At 46.5% G+C, this 15,528-nt stretch overlaps 2 protein-coding genes across 3 annotated transcripts; one reads left to right on the top strand and one right to left on the bottom strand.

The window, feature by feature from the left end:
• Window positions 1-75: 75 nt before the first annotated feature.
• On the bottom strand, window positions 76-9,753 carry ING5 (inhibitor of growth family member 5). 2 transcript variants are annotated; one of them, XM_042821156.1, is made up of 8 exons: window positions 9,695-9,753; window positions 8,963-9,034; window positions 8,694-8,860; window positions 7,297-7,408; window positions 6,335-6,428; window positions 5,266-5,401; window positions 4,383-4,444; window positions 76-3,227 (listed from the first exon to the last, which is right to left on the bottom strand). In XM_042821156.1, the coding sequence occupies exons 2-8, from the start codon at window positions 8,988-8,990 to the stop codon at window positions 3,182-3,184; spliced, it is 645 nt and encodes a 214-aa protein (XP_042677090.1). In that variant the 5' UTR covers window positions 8,991-9,034; window positions 9,695-9,753; the 3' UTR covers window positions 76-3,181. The 2 variants fall into 2 exon arrangements, with proteins under 2 accessions (XP_042677090.1, XP_042677089.1); XM_042821155.1 differs by lacking the exon at window positions 9,695-9,753 and adding an exon at window positions 9,170-9,255.
• DTYMK (deoxythymidylate kinase) lies at window positions 9,451-14,795 on the top strand. Its single transcript, XM_042821157.1, has 5 exons — window positions 9,451-9,580; window positions 9,657-9,765; window positions 10,787-10,877; window positions 11,664-11,861; window positions 14,221-14,795. The coding sequence occupies exons 1-5, from the start codon at window positions 9,451-9,453 to the stop codon at window positions 14,329-14,331; spliced, it is 639 nt and encodes a 212-aa protein (XP_042677091.1). The 3' UTR covers window positions 14,332-14,795.
• The last annotated feature ends 733 nt before the right edge of the window (window positions 14,796-15,528 follow it).

Here is a 15,528-nt window from a genome sequence, read left to right as displayed (position 1 = left end):
CCCCCTGCGGGCGGGAGGACCCCGTCCGCGCGCTCCCAGCGCCCGCTTGCCCGCCCTCTCATCACCTCCGACAGCTCGGTTCCCAAAAATATTTTATTTATATCAATATATTCATTATCCATAACGTGATCCAAAAATACAGATATACATTTATTTTTTTTTAACTTTACATTCTTCTTTTTTTTTTTTTCATAAAAAGATTTATATTCTCTTCCATTTACAAAGGGAACATAGATCTAATTCCTTTAAAAAATAGAGCTGTTGGGTTAACATCGTTTCACCTCCAGTTTGGCTGAGCTGTAGTAAAGCTGAACACTTTGGTGCATTGACAACTGTCAGTGGAACATTCCTCTCCGCACCACAGTCTGTCCATCCTTCTCCATAAGGGCGTATTTAACACTGTACATTCAAAATTCAGGAGAAAGATTTTAACTCTTTTGCGACCAGAAGTGAAGGCTGTGGGTCCCCCAGCCCAGGGGCAGGCTGGGCTTATTGCTGGTGTGGGTTCTGAGGACACATTGGTGGTGTCACGCCGTACGGAGCAGCCAGGTCTGCACCACGTGCTGATCCTGGGTCCTGCTGAAGAAGCTTCCTTCCCTTTGAGGATTGATGCCAACTTCTAGAACGTTGTTTGATTTTTTTTTTTTTGCTTTGCTGGTTGAAATAGAAAGCATCTGCTTGTCCAAGCCCAAGAAAGCACGTACTAATAAAGTACACTTTGCTGTCCCACCTGATCATCTTTCCCGAGTGTAGAGCAGTCAGCTTGGCACTGACCTGCACAGCTGTGCGTTTCCATACCCGCAAGATCTCCCAAGAGGCACAATCTACTTTTGGATTTGTTTCAAATCCAACGCTTGATTTACAGTGATACCATGACTGTTACAGCCTTGGGAGACAAGGGAAAAAAGTTTACAATAGCATTGGACAGAAGGAGAAAACAGAACTTGGGACAGCATCATAGCCTTCAGGTCAGCCACCCTTACGAGGAATCCAGTGTAGCAGGTCAGTGAGGTACAGGCTTACTGCTGGTACTGAATCACAGGCTGGCTCATGAGGTATCGCAATTATATTTACTCCCAAAACAGAGGCAGAGAGGAGGAGAAGGCCGGCTGTATTTCTAAGCCCAGCTTTGTGAGATTGTGCTTTTCCTCTCCCTTCCCACCAGCGTTCTGTTTCTAACCTGTCTGTGTAGTTTCGGGATGCTTTTACAACGGCAGCAATGACAAACATGCATCTTCCTGTAAACATCAACTACAGAAACTTCATATAAAACGTGGAGTGATGCAACGCAGCAAAGATGTACAATGCCACACTTCCAACAACAGGACCTTGCAGACAGGCTCTCTGCACAGCAGATACATCAGAAGGTTCACAGAAAACCTGTCTCAGTACCAAAAGGTTTCTCTGCGACAATCCTAACATACCTGCAAGCAGCTACAAACCCAGAGCAAAACAGGAAGGCTAAACTGGCATGAGCTGAGTTCTACTTTCCTTCATGGCAAAACACAAATGAGAGGGTCAGGGCAAGACAAGAAAAAACTTTTTTCTTTTGGAAGCTGGTGCCAAAGTCAGATTAGATTTGTTTTGTTTTGGTTTTCTTCCCTTCTGTACTGTTTATTCAGGTTGTTTTTAAAGCAGAAGAAAGGGCTTATCTGGAAGCCTTTCCAACAGCCTGTATCAAGAGCTGGTATGCAGAGCAATATGCAGATGCCATTAACAGCCATCACAGGCTCACAGACCCTGCTCCATCCTGCTGCAGGGCTTTTTGCTTTGTTTTCTCCCTCCCCTGGCAGAACAACCTTTACCCACAATGTCTCTGTTGTAGGCAGTTAAGCCCCATAAGACAGGAGATACCTAAAGACAACAGTTATCTGTTCTTCCCTCCACTTCTGCATCCACTGTTAACTCAGAGGAAGGAGAAAAAAAAAACAACTAACAGAACACAGAGTTTTGTTTTCCTACTCATGATTTCCTTCTCATCCTTTTGCTGCAGCAACTGACACTGTGATGACAGCAAGCATTCACATTCGAGATCTGAAAGGCAGCTTCAAGAGGTCAAGAGCTGACAAACTTGCCTCCTCGAAAAAGACATGCAGTAATTTAAAGACATTCCTGCTGCACTGCCTTCTCTAATGGCACTTTTTCATAGCAAAAGCTACCCAAAAACCAAACTCCCACCACACTACCACACGGCCACCCTCCAGCTTTGCTGCATCATCACTGCCACGTACACATTGTCCTCATAGAATCTCCCCTTAAAGCTTGAGATATAACAGAAAATCAGGCCTTCATCTTTCTGTATGAATAAATCGGACCCCCTGTCACAATACTTTAGGTTTCAATTTCACAGTAACATGCTTAAAAGCAACAAAAACGGACAGGAAAGGTAACTTGTTTTCTCAGTACTACTGTAACACTGCAGGACAACTCCTTTGATATTTAGAGGTTTTGTTCCAGAAGACACAAGCCTTTTACAGAAGGAGGTTAAAAGCCATAAAGTTTGCTTCTGTTGAGGCTGTAACGTGGATGTGAGCAAAACCAAGTAACAGAAAGGCAGTGCAGAGTTAGACAGAAGAAATTCCCCAAATGAGAAGACATGGTCTTCTCTCTCCCATACTCACCCTGCCAAAAGTAAGCACAGCATTTGGCTTTGAGGAAAACAGACACTGTAAAAAGCCAATAAGCTTTCTTGATCCTCTCTGTACTACAAAACTGCACAACAAATGGGCATCACACCAAAACAATGGAGTTAATCCTTTCCTGTAGGCTGCATGAGAGAGAATTGCTTTTTCTGTCATGCTAAGCTCTGAGTCTGAATGTCTTCAGCGATGGTATGCATCATACTGAAGAGGTGGGTATCTCAATTTCCTGCAGTGCCTCACAGGGTTTAAGAGACTCCTAAAAACAAGCAGACTACAGCTATGGGCTGTCCTAGCACTTCAGAGTAACACTGATCTCAGTGCTGTGCGAGAGTAACATAAATAAAATCCCTGTGGCACATTCCTCCCTTCCCAAAGTCACTTTTCACAAAAGAACAGGAATTACAACTGGACAATTAAATAGCATATCAGAAACGGAGGAGGGCAGGTTTTAAGATCACAATCGAAATCAAAGATGATATTGCAACATGAAGGAAGGAATATATTAAAACTCTTCTTGCCTCAGAGGAGGTATTTCCCCTTTACTTCTTACTTTTCTTTTTTTCCTGAACACAGCGCGGACAAAACCTACAGAGAGAAAAAAAAAAAGACAAAACTGGCTGTTAATTAGTACCTAAAATTAACAACGTATTACTCGGAAGCCTTTCTATTACTTGGAAATGAGTGGAGGTGGTGTTAATTTTAGCCAACCGCAACACTTCACATGGCATGCAGCAAGATTGGGCAGAGAGGGAAGGAACTGTAATGGAGTCTGGTGGGCAGAAGGGTCAGCACTGGAAGGCTTCTGGGGCTCACCTGCCCCTCACAGCTCGGAGCCACTCTATTTCATTCACCCACAAGTTATTCCAACTGAATTCCTCAAGGTTGGTACATCAACTTCCTCCAGAGCTAAAGGAGCTAAGGATAGCCCGCTCCAATTCCTCCTCTCCCTCCAATGATTGCAACCAGTGCACCTCTGCATTACCTCACTTCTAATACACAACTTACAGTCAGACTAAGAAAGTCACCAAACAAAAAGATTTGCATGTCTTTAAAAGTCTGCAGACTCAATAACCAGCTGGTCACTCAACTGCATGCTGCCACTGCAATATCTGATTGCAGTGCAATGAAACCAAGTCATACTATTTGCTCCCACTTAATGCAGTAGTGCTGTTGGGTTTCCTCTTAAAATTTTGCTTTTGTTATATGAATTGAAGAGTGTGGCATTTTAATTGCAAAAGACAACGTTTAGCAAAGCTTTTGTCCTTTGCAAAAGAAAGTAAGCACAGAAAAAGCCTATGACTCTTTCTAAAATGGGCACATAGGTAGGTGAAGAAACGTTGTAGTCTTAAATTGTGCTCCCCTAAGCAGAATAGAAAATATTCTTTTCCCAACCTTAATCACAGCAACAAATGCAGACATGAGATGTAAGCTGTACACGCTGACAAAAGCCTAAGCTCATGAATTGCTCTGCTTATCATGAAATTTTACATGCCTGGGTCCTTGTTTTGCTCCCACGGAAATCTAAGGAAGCTAAGACTCCTGTGGAAACAGCCTCTAGGAAAAACTGTCCCCTTCTACCTTCACATAAAAGCAGTCCCCAACCCAACATGATGTAAACCTCTGACCACAAGAACAAAGTTCCTTTGTCAGGAAAGGTCACCATGGGGTTTCAATTCTGTTTGTGATTCTTTTCGAGAGAAACTGCAGCTTGACAGAAATCAAAAACCTGTGTGTCCTTACCATTTCCCTTTTGGTTTGGTGGTGAGGTCCACACAAGCGAAGTGGAACCACTCAATGGGGCACTGCAAAACAAAGGAAAAACCCACAGAGGAGATGCTTAGCATTTTACCAGCTCTACGTTCACTTTGGATGATCAAATTAGCAAGTACCTCCCTCGGATTTCACTGGGCTGTGATGCTGCAAACATCATTTCAAAAGACACGGGGTGCGTTTTGATGATGAAATCATAGAATCATAGAATCACCAAGGTTGGAAAAGACCTAAAAGATATCCAGTCCAACCGTTCACCTGTTCCCAATAGCTCCCACTAAACCACGTCCCTCAACACAACATCCAGTCTTTCCTTGAACACCCCCAGGCTCGGTGATTCCACCACCTCCCTGGGCATCCATTGCAGTGCCTGACCACCCTTTCTGAAAAGTAATACTTCCTCATGTCCAGCCTGAATCTCCCCTGCTGTAGCTTGAAGCCATTCCCCCTGGTCCTATCACTAATGACACGAGAGAAGAGGCTGACCCCCAGCTCACTACAACCTCCCTTCAGGAAGTTATAGAGAGCAATGAGGTCTCCCCTGAGCCTCCTCTTCTCCAGGCTGAACATTCCCAGCTCCTTCAGCCTCTCCTCATCAGCCCTGTGTTCCAGACCCCTCACCAGCTTTGTTGCCCTCCTTTGAACACATTCCAGGGCCTCAATATCTTTCTTGCAGTGAGGGGCCCAAAACTGGACACAGCACTCGAGGTGCGGCCTCACCAGTGCTGAATACAGGGGTACAATCACCTCTCTGCTCCTGCTTGCAATGCTGTTTCTGATGCAAACCAGGATGCCATTGGCCTTCTTGGCCACCTGGGCACACTGGCAATAAAGCAATAAAGCAAGTGCTTACATCTGGGTTGTCGCAGCCAATCATCTCCCCGTAGGACACCTGGTGACACAAGCAGTAGGTGGGCTCGTTGGGGTCCACAGGCATGTCCAGGACATCTGAGGGATGCACTGACAGGATGGTGTCAGCAAACTCGGAGCTGCAGACAAGGATAAAGCACTTGTCACTTACAGGTGACAGAACATTCCCAAGAGGTGGGAAAATTAATTTGCAACAGCCATTTAATTGTTTTTAAATCAGAAAGTGGGTTTGAGCTAATACAGAAATACGAGCTTGACTGTAAAGGATTGAAAGACTGATTTGTAGATTCTACGAGTACATGGCTACAGTAACAAAATTCCCATACACCTCACTTCTGCCTGCAGTCAGAATAACCTGATTATTTTTTTTTTTTTTTCCCCTAAGCCATTTTAGTACACACTCTTCTCTCCTTGTCAGGTATGAGGGAACCACCTTGCTCTGAGGAGCTTTGACACAGCAGTAACACTTAACAGAAAATACTTCCTTTCTTCTCAACTCGCCCCTCCATTTAGCCAATCGAATATATTGGAATTAGCAGGGTCCCTTTAAAAAAAAATCACATGCCAGAGAGGTTAAATGCCCTCCTTCCTTGCTTCACAGAACAGAACTACATTATTCAAGACTATTTAGGAGACAGCTGCTGTTTAAAAACAACCATGAAAACTCTGCAAGATCTCTACAACAGCAACACAGCATCAGCATTTGTCCCAACAGGAAAGTTTCTTTACAATGAATATCACAAGCAACTGTTAAAAATAGCTGCATGACAAAAATCAAAAGGTATTTTCTCCCAGCTTGCCAACAGCAACAGAGACTCTGATCTCGTCCTTCCAGACAGAGGGCATTCCAAGCATGCTGGGTTTCCACGTGGCAAGCAAGGAGTTAATTAGTCAAGCTAACTTGTCTTACGGCGGGCTCCAATTAGTGAGACCAGGATACTGAACACCACTATCATCCCAACAGGAGAGTCATAAACAGGGTAACATAAACACGAGGAAATTCATGAAGTGTTGAACCCAAGTCATCAGAAGTGTGACTGGATACTTCTTACCCTCCTTTCAGCTTCTTTTTCTTTGGTGTGTCCTCTTCAGACGTCCGCTTACCTCGACCACGAGAGCTTCTTTTGTCTTTCTGACTTTTTCCCTCTATAGAGACAGATAAAGCATTGCTTCAATCAGTTTGAATACCATCGTCAGGCGTTTTTCTTTTGGTGCATTCACTGTTTTGAAATCTGTCTGTCACATGCAACTGAACACAAACACTGATTATGAAATGCACATACACTTTTCTGCCACAAACACACCCATTTTGCAAGTAATATCCCTAAGTGTCTAAATCCTACATCTGCAGTTCTGGCAATTCATAGAATCATAGAATGGCCTGGGTTGAAAAGAACCACAGTGCTCATCCAGTTTCAACCCCCTGCTGTGTGCAGGTCACCAACCAGCAGCCCAGGCTGCCCAGAGCCACATCCAGCCTGGCCTTGGATGCCTGCAGGGATGGGGCATCCACAGCCTCCTTGGGCAACCTGTGCCAGTGCCTCACCACCCTCTGGGTGAAAAACTTCCTCCTAAGGCCTAGCCTAAGTTAGATCACCGTATTTTATATTAGTCCACAATGTCACGCAAGACTTTAAATAGCAACATATTTGATTAAATACACAGATCTTCAAATCTAAGTGACAGACTGAGGCCAAGATTGTTAAACTCAGTAACTGTAGGAACCACAGGCTGAGCATCAGCTCAGTATTGTCATAGTTAGTTCTCCCTTAGCCAGTAGCGTCCTTACAACCAGTGACCACTTCAGGACACTGACAAGGAGAGCCCAGCACTAAATCTTTTCCTTCTCCTGTTTATTGCCCAGTGCAACTCTATAAATACCTGAAGAGCATTTAAAATAAATATGGGATTACACCATAGCATCTAGAAACGACAGTCTACTCTGCACCCAAGGCCCTCTGCTTAGACATGCCCAGTGCTGGAAAAGGCTGCTAAACACACAACATTTACACACTTTTCGGGTTTCGTGATCCAGAGCTTTCGAAGTCACTGCCCTCCAGTTTATCCTTCAGATCCGCTTCAAACCGCGCCAAGTCCGCATCCAGCCGGCGGATGTGCTTATCCACCTGCACAGAGAGGAAACCACAGACTGAACTAAAAACACAGAAACACTCCCACTGCAAAACAAGGAAGGTCTGGTAGCTTGGCTGCTCTCCCTAAGAACATGAATGTAACAGCTCAAGGCAAGGTATGAAGGGCATATCAGACTGGAAAAGGGAAATGGTGTACACAAAGGGAACTGGAGCACACAGAGAGAGGAAAAAATGCTGAAGAAAAGCAAGTGGACTGAACCCACATGCAAGCAAAAAGAAAGGAAGGAAAAGGGAGTGGGGGAAGGAGAGTCCAAGCAACCAGACCAACAGTTCGTAGGACAGCACAGAAAGATTTTTTTAAAAAGTTCTCTTTCTGCCACTTTGAAAATACATTATTCAGTTGGTATCCATTACGTGTGAATATTTTCTGTGGTATTTCACTAGCACACTATTTAATGAAATTTAATAACGAAGACAGGCTATCTCCAATATCGTCAGCACACATTAGGTGTCTTCTAACCTCCACAGTAATATGGTTTGCAGAACAGAGGTGCAATAAAGGTGTTCAAACCTTCACCCCCACCCACAAAACAGCTGTGCTGCTGCAGTACCTATTCATGAAGTTGGTGTTTACCCGGGAGACATGAAATTATTTCCTTTTCTGCAGTATTTGAAGTACTGCAGCTTTACTAATTAGAACTCAAAGCATCCCTAGAAGCTACTTACAGCACACTAAGTGCAGACAAAAAAGGGATTCCCCTCGCTTAAAGTCACTTATGGGATAAAATGCACAGAGAATTACTCAAAGAACAGATAAATGGACAGGAATCAGTGCAGAAGAGGAGAAAAGTGGAGATGTGCACCTTCAGAAATGCCATTTTCCCACTAAGCCCAACAGGCAGAGCCGGACCTCTGTCACACAGGAGCTGACAGAGTTCCATGCCTTGGGATCCAAGGCAACCAAGTGGAAACGGTTCCCTCAGCTCCTACACAACGTAGCTTGGAAGCTGACCTAAAAATTGCTGCTTATGACCAGACAGCCCTAAGTGAACGACTGGGTGAGAGGCAGGTGGGCAGGGCGAGCTGGCTGTCAGTGCTGCTGACAGAAAAGAAGTCTACTCGACACTAAACCCAGCAACACAAGGGCAGGAGTTCGGGGAAAGCAAAAGCAAGAGAAGCAAGCCGGAAAATGAATACTCTGTTTCGGTAAGATACTGAAGGCAAATACACGAGCAGAAGGACAAACAGAGCCGTGCCTTCAGAGCCCAGCAGCAGCCCCAGCCAAACGGCGGCCACGCAGCGGTGTGACAGCACTCACCATCTCGTAGGTCTGCATGGCCAGCTGCACTTTGTCGTCGCTGTACTCCTTGCATTTACTGTAGGCGCTCTGGATCCTCCTCAGGTGCTCCACTCGCTGCTCGGCTGACATGTTCTTCACCGACTCGATGTACTCTGCGGCCAGGCGGTCAATTTCGGCTTTCTTATCTGTAAAGCCCAGACGCCGCACGCACGCGTGAGAAAGCCGTGCTCCCAGAGGGAGCGTTATTTCCCCCCCGGCTGCCCGCGCTACGGGAAGACCCTGCACACCTTCCGTCCTCTGGTCCAGCTCCCGCATCAGCTGGAAGTTCCGCTGCAGCTCGCACGGCAGGTTCTCGATGCCTGAAACAAACACGCAGCGCCATCAGGGCCGCTCCCCTCGCGGCAGACCCACGCGGGGACTCCCGGCGCTCCCGCCCGCCCCGCTCGGTCCCGTGTCGCGGCGCGGATCCCGCCCGGCCGCGGCCCCGCGCTCACTGTCCAGGTAGTGCTCCAGGTACATGGCGGTCGCCATCTTGCGGCCCGCGCCCCGCCGCCGACAGCCGCCCGCCCGGCCCGCAGGACACGGGCCGCGGCCCCGGCCTCATCGCATATTCACGAGGCGCTCCGTGCCCATTGGCCGCGGGGGGCGCTCCGCGTTGCATATTCATGAGGGCGGGGCCTAGATGTCGGTTCGGAGGACTTTGTCTCTATGGCTCCTCGCCGCCTAGAGCGGCGATGGGGGGAAGGGGAAGCGGTGAGGGGAGGGGGAGGGGAATATGGCGGGCGGGCGCGGCGCGTTAATCGTGCTGGAAGGGATGGACCGCGCCGGGAAGAGCACGCAGAGCCGGCGGCTGGTTCAGGCGCTGCAGGCCGCCGGGCACCGCGCCGATCTCCTCCGCTTCCCGGGTATGGGTCTTGGGGTGTGGGGGGCTCCACTGAGAGACGCGGCCGGGCCGCCGACCTCTGGCCCGCTTGGTTACAGAGAGGACGACGGAGATCGGGCGGCTGATCGGCGCCTACCTATCGAGGGAGAGGGAGCTGGAGGACCACGCCGTGCACCTGCTGTTCTCCGCCAATCGCTGGGAGCACGTGTAAAGGGCGGGGAGGGGGACGAGGGGCTGGGGAGGCAGGCACAGGAGGTCACAAATCAAGGCTGCGGGCCCCGGGGCGGGCTGCGATGCCCAGCCGAGGGCCTCGGTCCTGAGAGAGGCTGTGCGGGCCGCGGCCTGGTGAAGGAGCGTGGCTGCGGGGCCACACTGCGTTCCTATTGTCCTTCCAGCCATAAGTGAACTTCTCTCTCTCTGTTGGGGTGCTCCTTCTGAGTCCCGGCCAGCAGCTCCCTGCCTGCTGCCGCTTAAGGAAGCCAATGGAGTTAATCATTCACCCCTGCCACGCCTCCATGTCACCGCCTGGATTCTGAATCATAGAATCATTAAGGTTGGAAAAGACCTCTAAGATCTCCGAGTCCAACCCCACGTCACCGTGCCCACGTCCCTCAGTGCCACATCTCCACAGCTCTGAACGCCTCCAGGGATGGTGACTCCCCCACCTCCCTGTGCAGCTGTGCAGTGCCTCACTGCTCTTGGTGAGATGAAATTTTTCCCAATATCCAACCTTCTTTCAATGCACCATTGCTTCGTGGCAGCCCAAAGGGACTGGACAGATCACAACGTCACTGGGCCTGGGGCACAGCCTTTGAACTTTGAACTGCAGCAAGAAACACTGTAAATAAGAATGCTTTTCTCTGTCAGAAGCAGTATATCACAAGCCTGTTGCATCGCTTATGGAGGATGGAAGACTGAGCTGTTTGTGCCCGGCTGTTGCTCTGATCAGTGATCCTGCGTGTGAGCTGTGGAGCTGCTCTGAGCAGTATCCTGCACATGCATCTGAGTGTGCGTGTTCTGAAGGGGTATTTCCTTTATGCCATAGAAGGCAGAGCACAAATAGTAATTGATCCATGATTGTTGTCATGGATAACGCTGATGTTGCTCATGATCACACTTTGTGATGAAGTACGTTAACAGACAAGTGCCAGCTTTGTGAGCTGTCTTTACATAAACTCTTGTTATTTGTCTCTCTATTGACTATTTTTTTCTCCCTCTTGGTTTTCAGAACATCAATGAAAGAGAAGCTCCATCAAGGGATCACGCTTGTAGTTGACAGATACGCCTTTTCTGGAGTGGCCTTCACAAGTGCGAAGGAGGTGAGTGGGGAATGTGGCAGGCCCTGCCCCTCTCTGTATCTGGGGAAACAGGAGATATGTAGAAGCTTGGTCTGGACTTCAGTTTCTGTGGTCTGGGCTTTTCCTGTGGGGAAAAAGTGGGTTGGAACTGAGGGATGAAAGGGATTTCAACTGAGGTATTGACATGGCCTGTTTGCCTGTGTGCTTGTGTCTACCTTAGAAAAAGTAGAGGAACGTGTTAGGTTGCTTACCAATGTGGTAGGCTCACTCCAGTACCATACTGGGGAGCCCCAAACCAGACATAGTGCTGAACAGAAGAGAAGGATTCTTTCCCTTGACCCACCAGATGCACTCATGCTTATACGACCAAGCTGAGTAAGCCTAGGGTAGGTATTTTAAAAGGAGTCTTTGTGGGCTGTGCCATACTAAAACTGCATGACATTTATGTTCCAGAGCAGCCTTCTTGTGGACCGATAACAGCTGTGTGGAGACCTCAGAATATGACTCAGTATTTCCCCCTGCTGGGCTTTGTGGAAGAGGTGTTAAAATCATTAGCTTTACTTAGCTTCAGTGAGAAGCTGAGAGGTACACAGTGCCTGGAAAAATCTGGATTCCCAAAATCACAGGGTTGAATTCACAAATATTAAACCAGAATATCTCCTTTTCAGTTCGTAGCACTGTGCTCAGCGATCTGTGCTGCATCCCTATGACTGTCCCTCCCTCAATCCCACTCTAGCTGCCCTTCTCTCCCTTGTTCTCATTCCTTTTTTTTGTCACTTCAGACTTGATTTTCTTTGTTTGGGACAGAACTTCTGCCTGGAGTGGTGCAAACAGCCTGATGCTGGCCTCCCAAAGCCAGATGTGATTCTCTTTCTTCAGCTGAGCCCAGAGGAAGCAGCAGCACGAGGGAACTTTGGAAAAGAACGTTATGAGAATGGCCCCTTCCAAAAAAAAGTTCTGCAGTCTTTCCATCATTTGATGAATGAGAAGACATTAAACTGGAAGGTGAGGAAATAACCCTGAGGGTTCTGTCATGGACTGGGGCTGGGAGGAGGGTCTCACGAGAGCTCCTGGATTGCACACATTGTTTCCCCGTGCTTCCTGTCCCTGCCAAAGGGCAGGGGGTTGTGCTGGAGAACCAAAGGCACAGTGGCCTGTGGGCACCTGCTACTCTGGGACACTTTAATGGGCCCTGTTGGAGTCAGGGGAAGAGTTTCTTTTGTTTTGCACAAAAACTTATCTGGAAATCATACTCCTTAAGGACGAGTTGACAAACCGGGGTAAAAAATAGTGAGACACACACCCATGCTCCTTCGTATGTTTCTTTCCTTTCTATCCTGCAGCATCTGGATGCTGAAATCCTTGGAGGTTTTGGGGCCTTCCTGCAGCTTCTGTCTCCCTTACTGACTTTCCTTTTCACATAGCCAGTCTTGACCAGCATTTACTATCCTGCTAAACAAGAAGTCTCTCACAACACATGATCTCTTTTGTTTCATACTCCTACATCACTTTTCCTTAGTCATCCCTTGGAGCTATTTCCAAAGGGTTGCACAATCAGCAGGCAGAAGAGGAAGCATTCCCTATTGATCCTGAGTGCAGGTGACCTCAGGAGAGGCTTTTCTGGTCTGGACAACCTTCTTACCATCTCCATCGCTCTGTTGGTACTCAGCCATGAGTTACAGGAAGCATTTTCTGTGTAGGCTGTAGCTTTCAGAGATAAAGAAGTACACATTATGGTTAAATCACTAGTCACCATGGGCTGGAGATGTATGCAAAACTGGATGTATTGCCAAATGATCAGACTGCATAAGGCAAATGTGGTTTGTCACAGCCCACTTCAGGTAAACCTGATTCTGTACCATGGGAGAGTTTGTATGTAGCAGAACCTGAAGGAACAGTTCCCAAACTAGGAGATGTATTTTTATTCCAGTAAATGTCATGTTAGGAAACGGCCTTTCCTACATCATAATGACTAGGTAAATGGGCTGATGAAAAACTCATAACGAAGCACTAAAACTAAAAGAAGAAAAATAAGCATACTGTCAGAATAATCATATGAAACAATACAGAACTTACTTTATGTCTAGACTGCAAGCTCTGATTTTTAAGAGACTCCAGTAATGTATTTCCCTGATTACCTGTCATCTGTTATTTCTCTTTTTTTTTCACCTATCCACTATGTAAAAGGAGTTTTCGTTTAAAGTGTTGGCAACGTGTCTGCTTAAAATCCCCCAAACTGCAGCACTATTAAATAGATACATACCAAAAGAGAAGATGGAAGAGGTGAGAGGTCCCTGAAAGGAGTACAGAAATCCCATTTCAGTGCCCTTTAACAATTAGCATTCCTGCCTATTTCCCCCTCAGCATCAGATAGAATAATAGACACCAAACTAATAATAGATTGCCAAAGATCCATTTAGTCCAAGACATGACATGGAGCTCAGTGCTATCAGTTAGAAAAATAAACTGAGATCAGCAATCTGCTTGATGTTGGGTGCTCACAAAGCTGAGCTGTTGGTTGTGCCATAATGAGAAGACTGCTGCTTAATTACCAAATATATTTGTTGCATAGCCTCACAGCCTGCTGCATGGTGCAGCACTGCACAGGTCGTCGTGATAAAGCTGCACCTGCTTTCATCTTTTAACCAATTCCTTCCTTCACTTTGGGTATTGGTGAGTAATCATAAAGCCATGGAAACACAACTCTCACCAGTTCATGTTGATTTGTGGTGACCTGCAAAATGTAATTCTGAAGATGGAACTGCCAGCTAAAAAACATCTGCTGATAAAAGCACATGAAATGATGTTGTGTTTATGACCGAAGTTCCCGCAGTCACACAGGTGCAGTGCTAGTTCTTAAACATCAGGCTCAGCGGACACCAGAATCACACTGTGCTACCAGATTGCAGTGTTTAACAAAAACAAAACACAAAAGAACAAATTAAAAGTGGCAGATCACAGGGACTGGATTGTGAGAGGTTGTTATTCTGGATGGAGTTCATTTTGAAGAACCTCTGAGGGATGATACACTGAAGTTTCTGGGGCACTACAGTACATGGTGAACAATGTTTACCTGGCTTGAGGTCAGAGGCTGTCAGCAAAAAAACATGCAGCAGTGGTGTCTTGTTTCCCTTCATCTTCTCCACATCTGCTTGTTAAATGTACGTTCCTGGGTGAAACAGACTTTCCAGTTCCACTGCAAAAGTAGTGCACAAGAGGGGTGATTAGCTCCTGTCAGTGCTTCTGGATGGTAACAATTTTGAGTAAAGGGGGGAGCAGAAATAACAGGAAGATGGGTTTTTCCCATATTGGAAATTGAGGAATGTTTCTATGCTTTTGGTGTTTTTTTTTGTCTTGGAAACAGACAATGGATGCTTCAAAGAGCGTAGAAGACTTGCACAGAGAAATCAAGAGCATTGCAGAGAAAACCATGCAGGAGGTTAAGGATAAACCTTTGGGAGAACTGTGGAAGTAGAGCAGTGCAGGTCATTCTCAGTCCTCATGAAGACTCACCTCTTGGACCTTCTTTGGCCGGATGATTCCTACATCACCTTCCAGTAAACACACCTTAGGTCACGATGTATTTGTATGGGTCAAGCTTGTCCTTGTAACATCCTCTGCTCCTCTTCCATTCTGCATAATCCCCAGGAGCTTCTTTGTTTTTTTTACAAATGAACGTGTAACAATTCTTTTGAAACAATTCCTCCCTACCTCAAGTTGGATCTCTTTTGTTGTAGGCTGTCCTTTAGTGCAGATGTGGCAACTGAGCTGAGTTTCCACAAACGTGGACAGCTTCAGCAGGTGAGGAACAGCTTTCCCATACTTGAAGTTCCATGCAATGACCGTGTTTCTGGTTCTGCTTCTTTAGTGGAATACATCCCTGTACTGAAACCAGCTTGTTTTTACAATAAACTGCTCTTCTAAACATTTTGTACCACAGCTAAGTTGTGGGTCTTTTTCCAATGTGATCATTTATCTTCTAGAAGGATATATGGGAGGCCCTCAGTCCAGGGAGATGTTTGCTAGGATGCTGGAATGAAGGGACAGATGAACTCATTTTCAAGTCTGCTTCCAAGCTGTACAACAGGAATACAGAGGCTGAGCTGCTTTTAGGGGTAAGTGTCTGAAATAAACGTGAACTCAGAGCATCTTGAAGGCTGAGTGGTACGCAAGTTCTTCTAGACTGGTTGAGTTTACTCACAGGGCCAAGATCAGAAGAGAGTCAGCAGTGAATTCTATAAGGACTGAATTTAAAGTGCAATTCAAACAGTCCTGCACACACTGCCAAACCAGATCAGCTGCATGTTCTGAGTGTGCCCAATTCCCTCCAGTCCCCATTCTAATTGTTACCTTATGGCCATGCTCACAGAATAATCTGAGCTGTTACAATAAGGTTCCAATTCACGAAACAACAAAGGCTTTTGATGCTTAGTTATCCTGTATTAGGTTAAGAATTCCCCCAAATCTTCAGCAATAGAAAATAAGTAGCATCTCTTAACTGAACGTTGGCAGCAGTTTGTACCAACCAAGAGAAAAATGTACTCCAAGTGAGTAGCCTTCAACAAAAAGGACCTGCTGTGGAGCAGCACAAGCTGCTGCTTCCAACTGCTGTCTCCTGCTGCTGCATGGCAAAATGGGGAAAAAAAAAATGGTTCTTGAGTTTAGAGCTCTT

Source organism: Centrocercus urophasianus, unplaced genomic scaffold (genome assembly GCF_019232065.1).
Source record: "Centrocercus urophasianus isolate 14NV4802_14NV808 unplaced genomic scaffold, USGS_Curo_1.0 seq_19, whole genome shotgun sequence".
Taxonomy (NCBI): Eukaryota; Metazoa; Chordata; class Aves; order Galliformes; family Phasianidae; genus Centrocercus; species Centrocercus urophasianus.
Note: the sequence above shows the minus strand (reverse complement) of the source record. Positions and strands in the feature narration are given on the sequence as shown.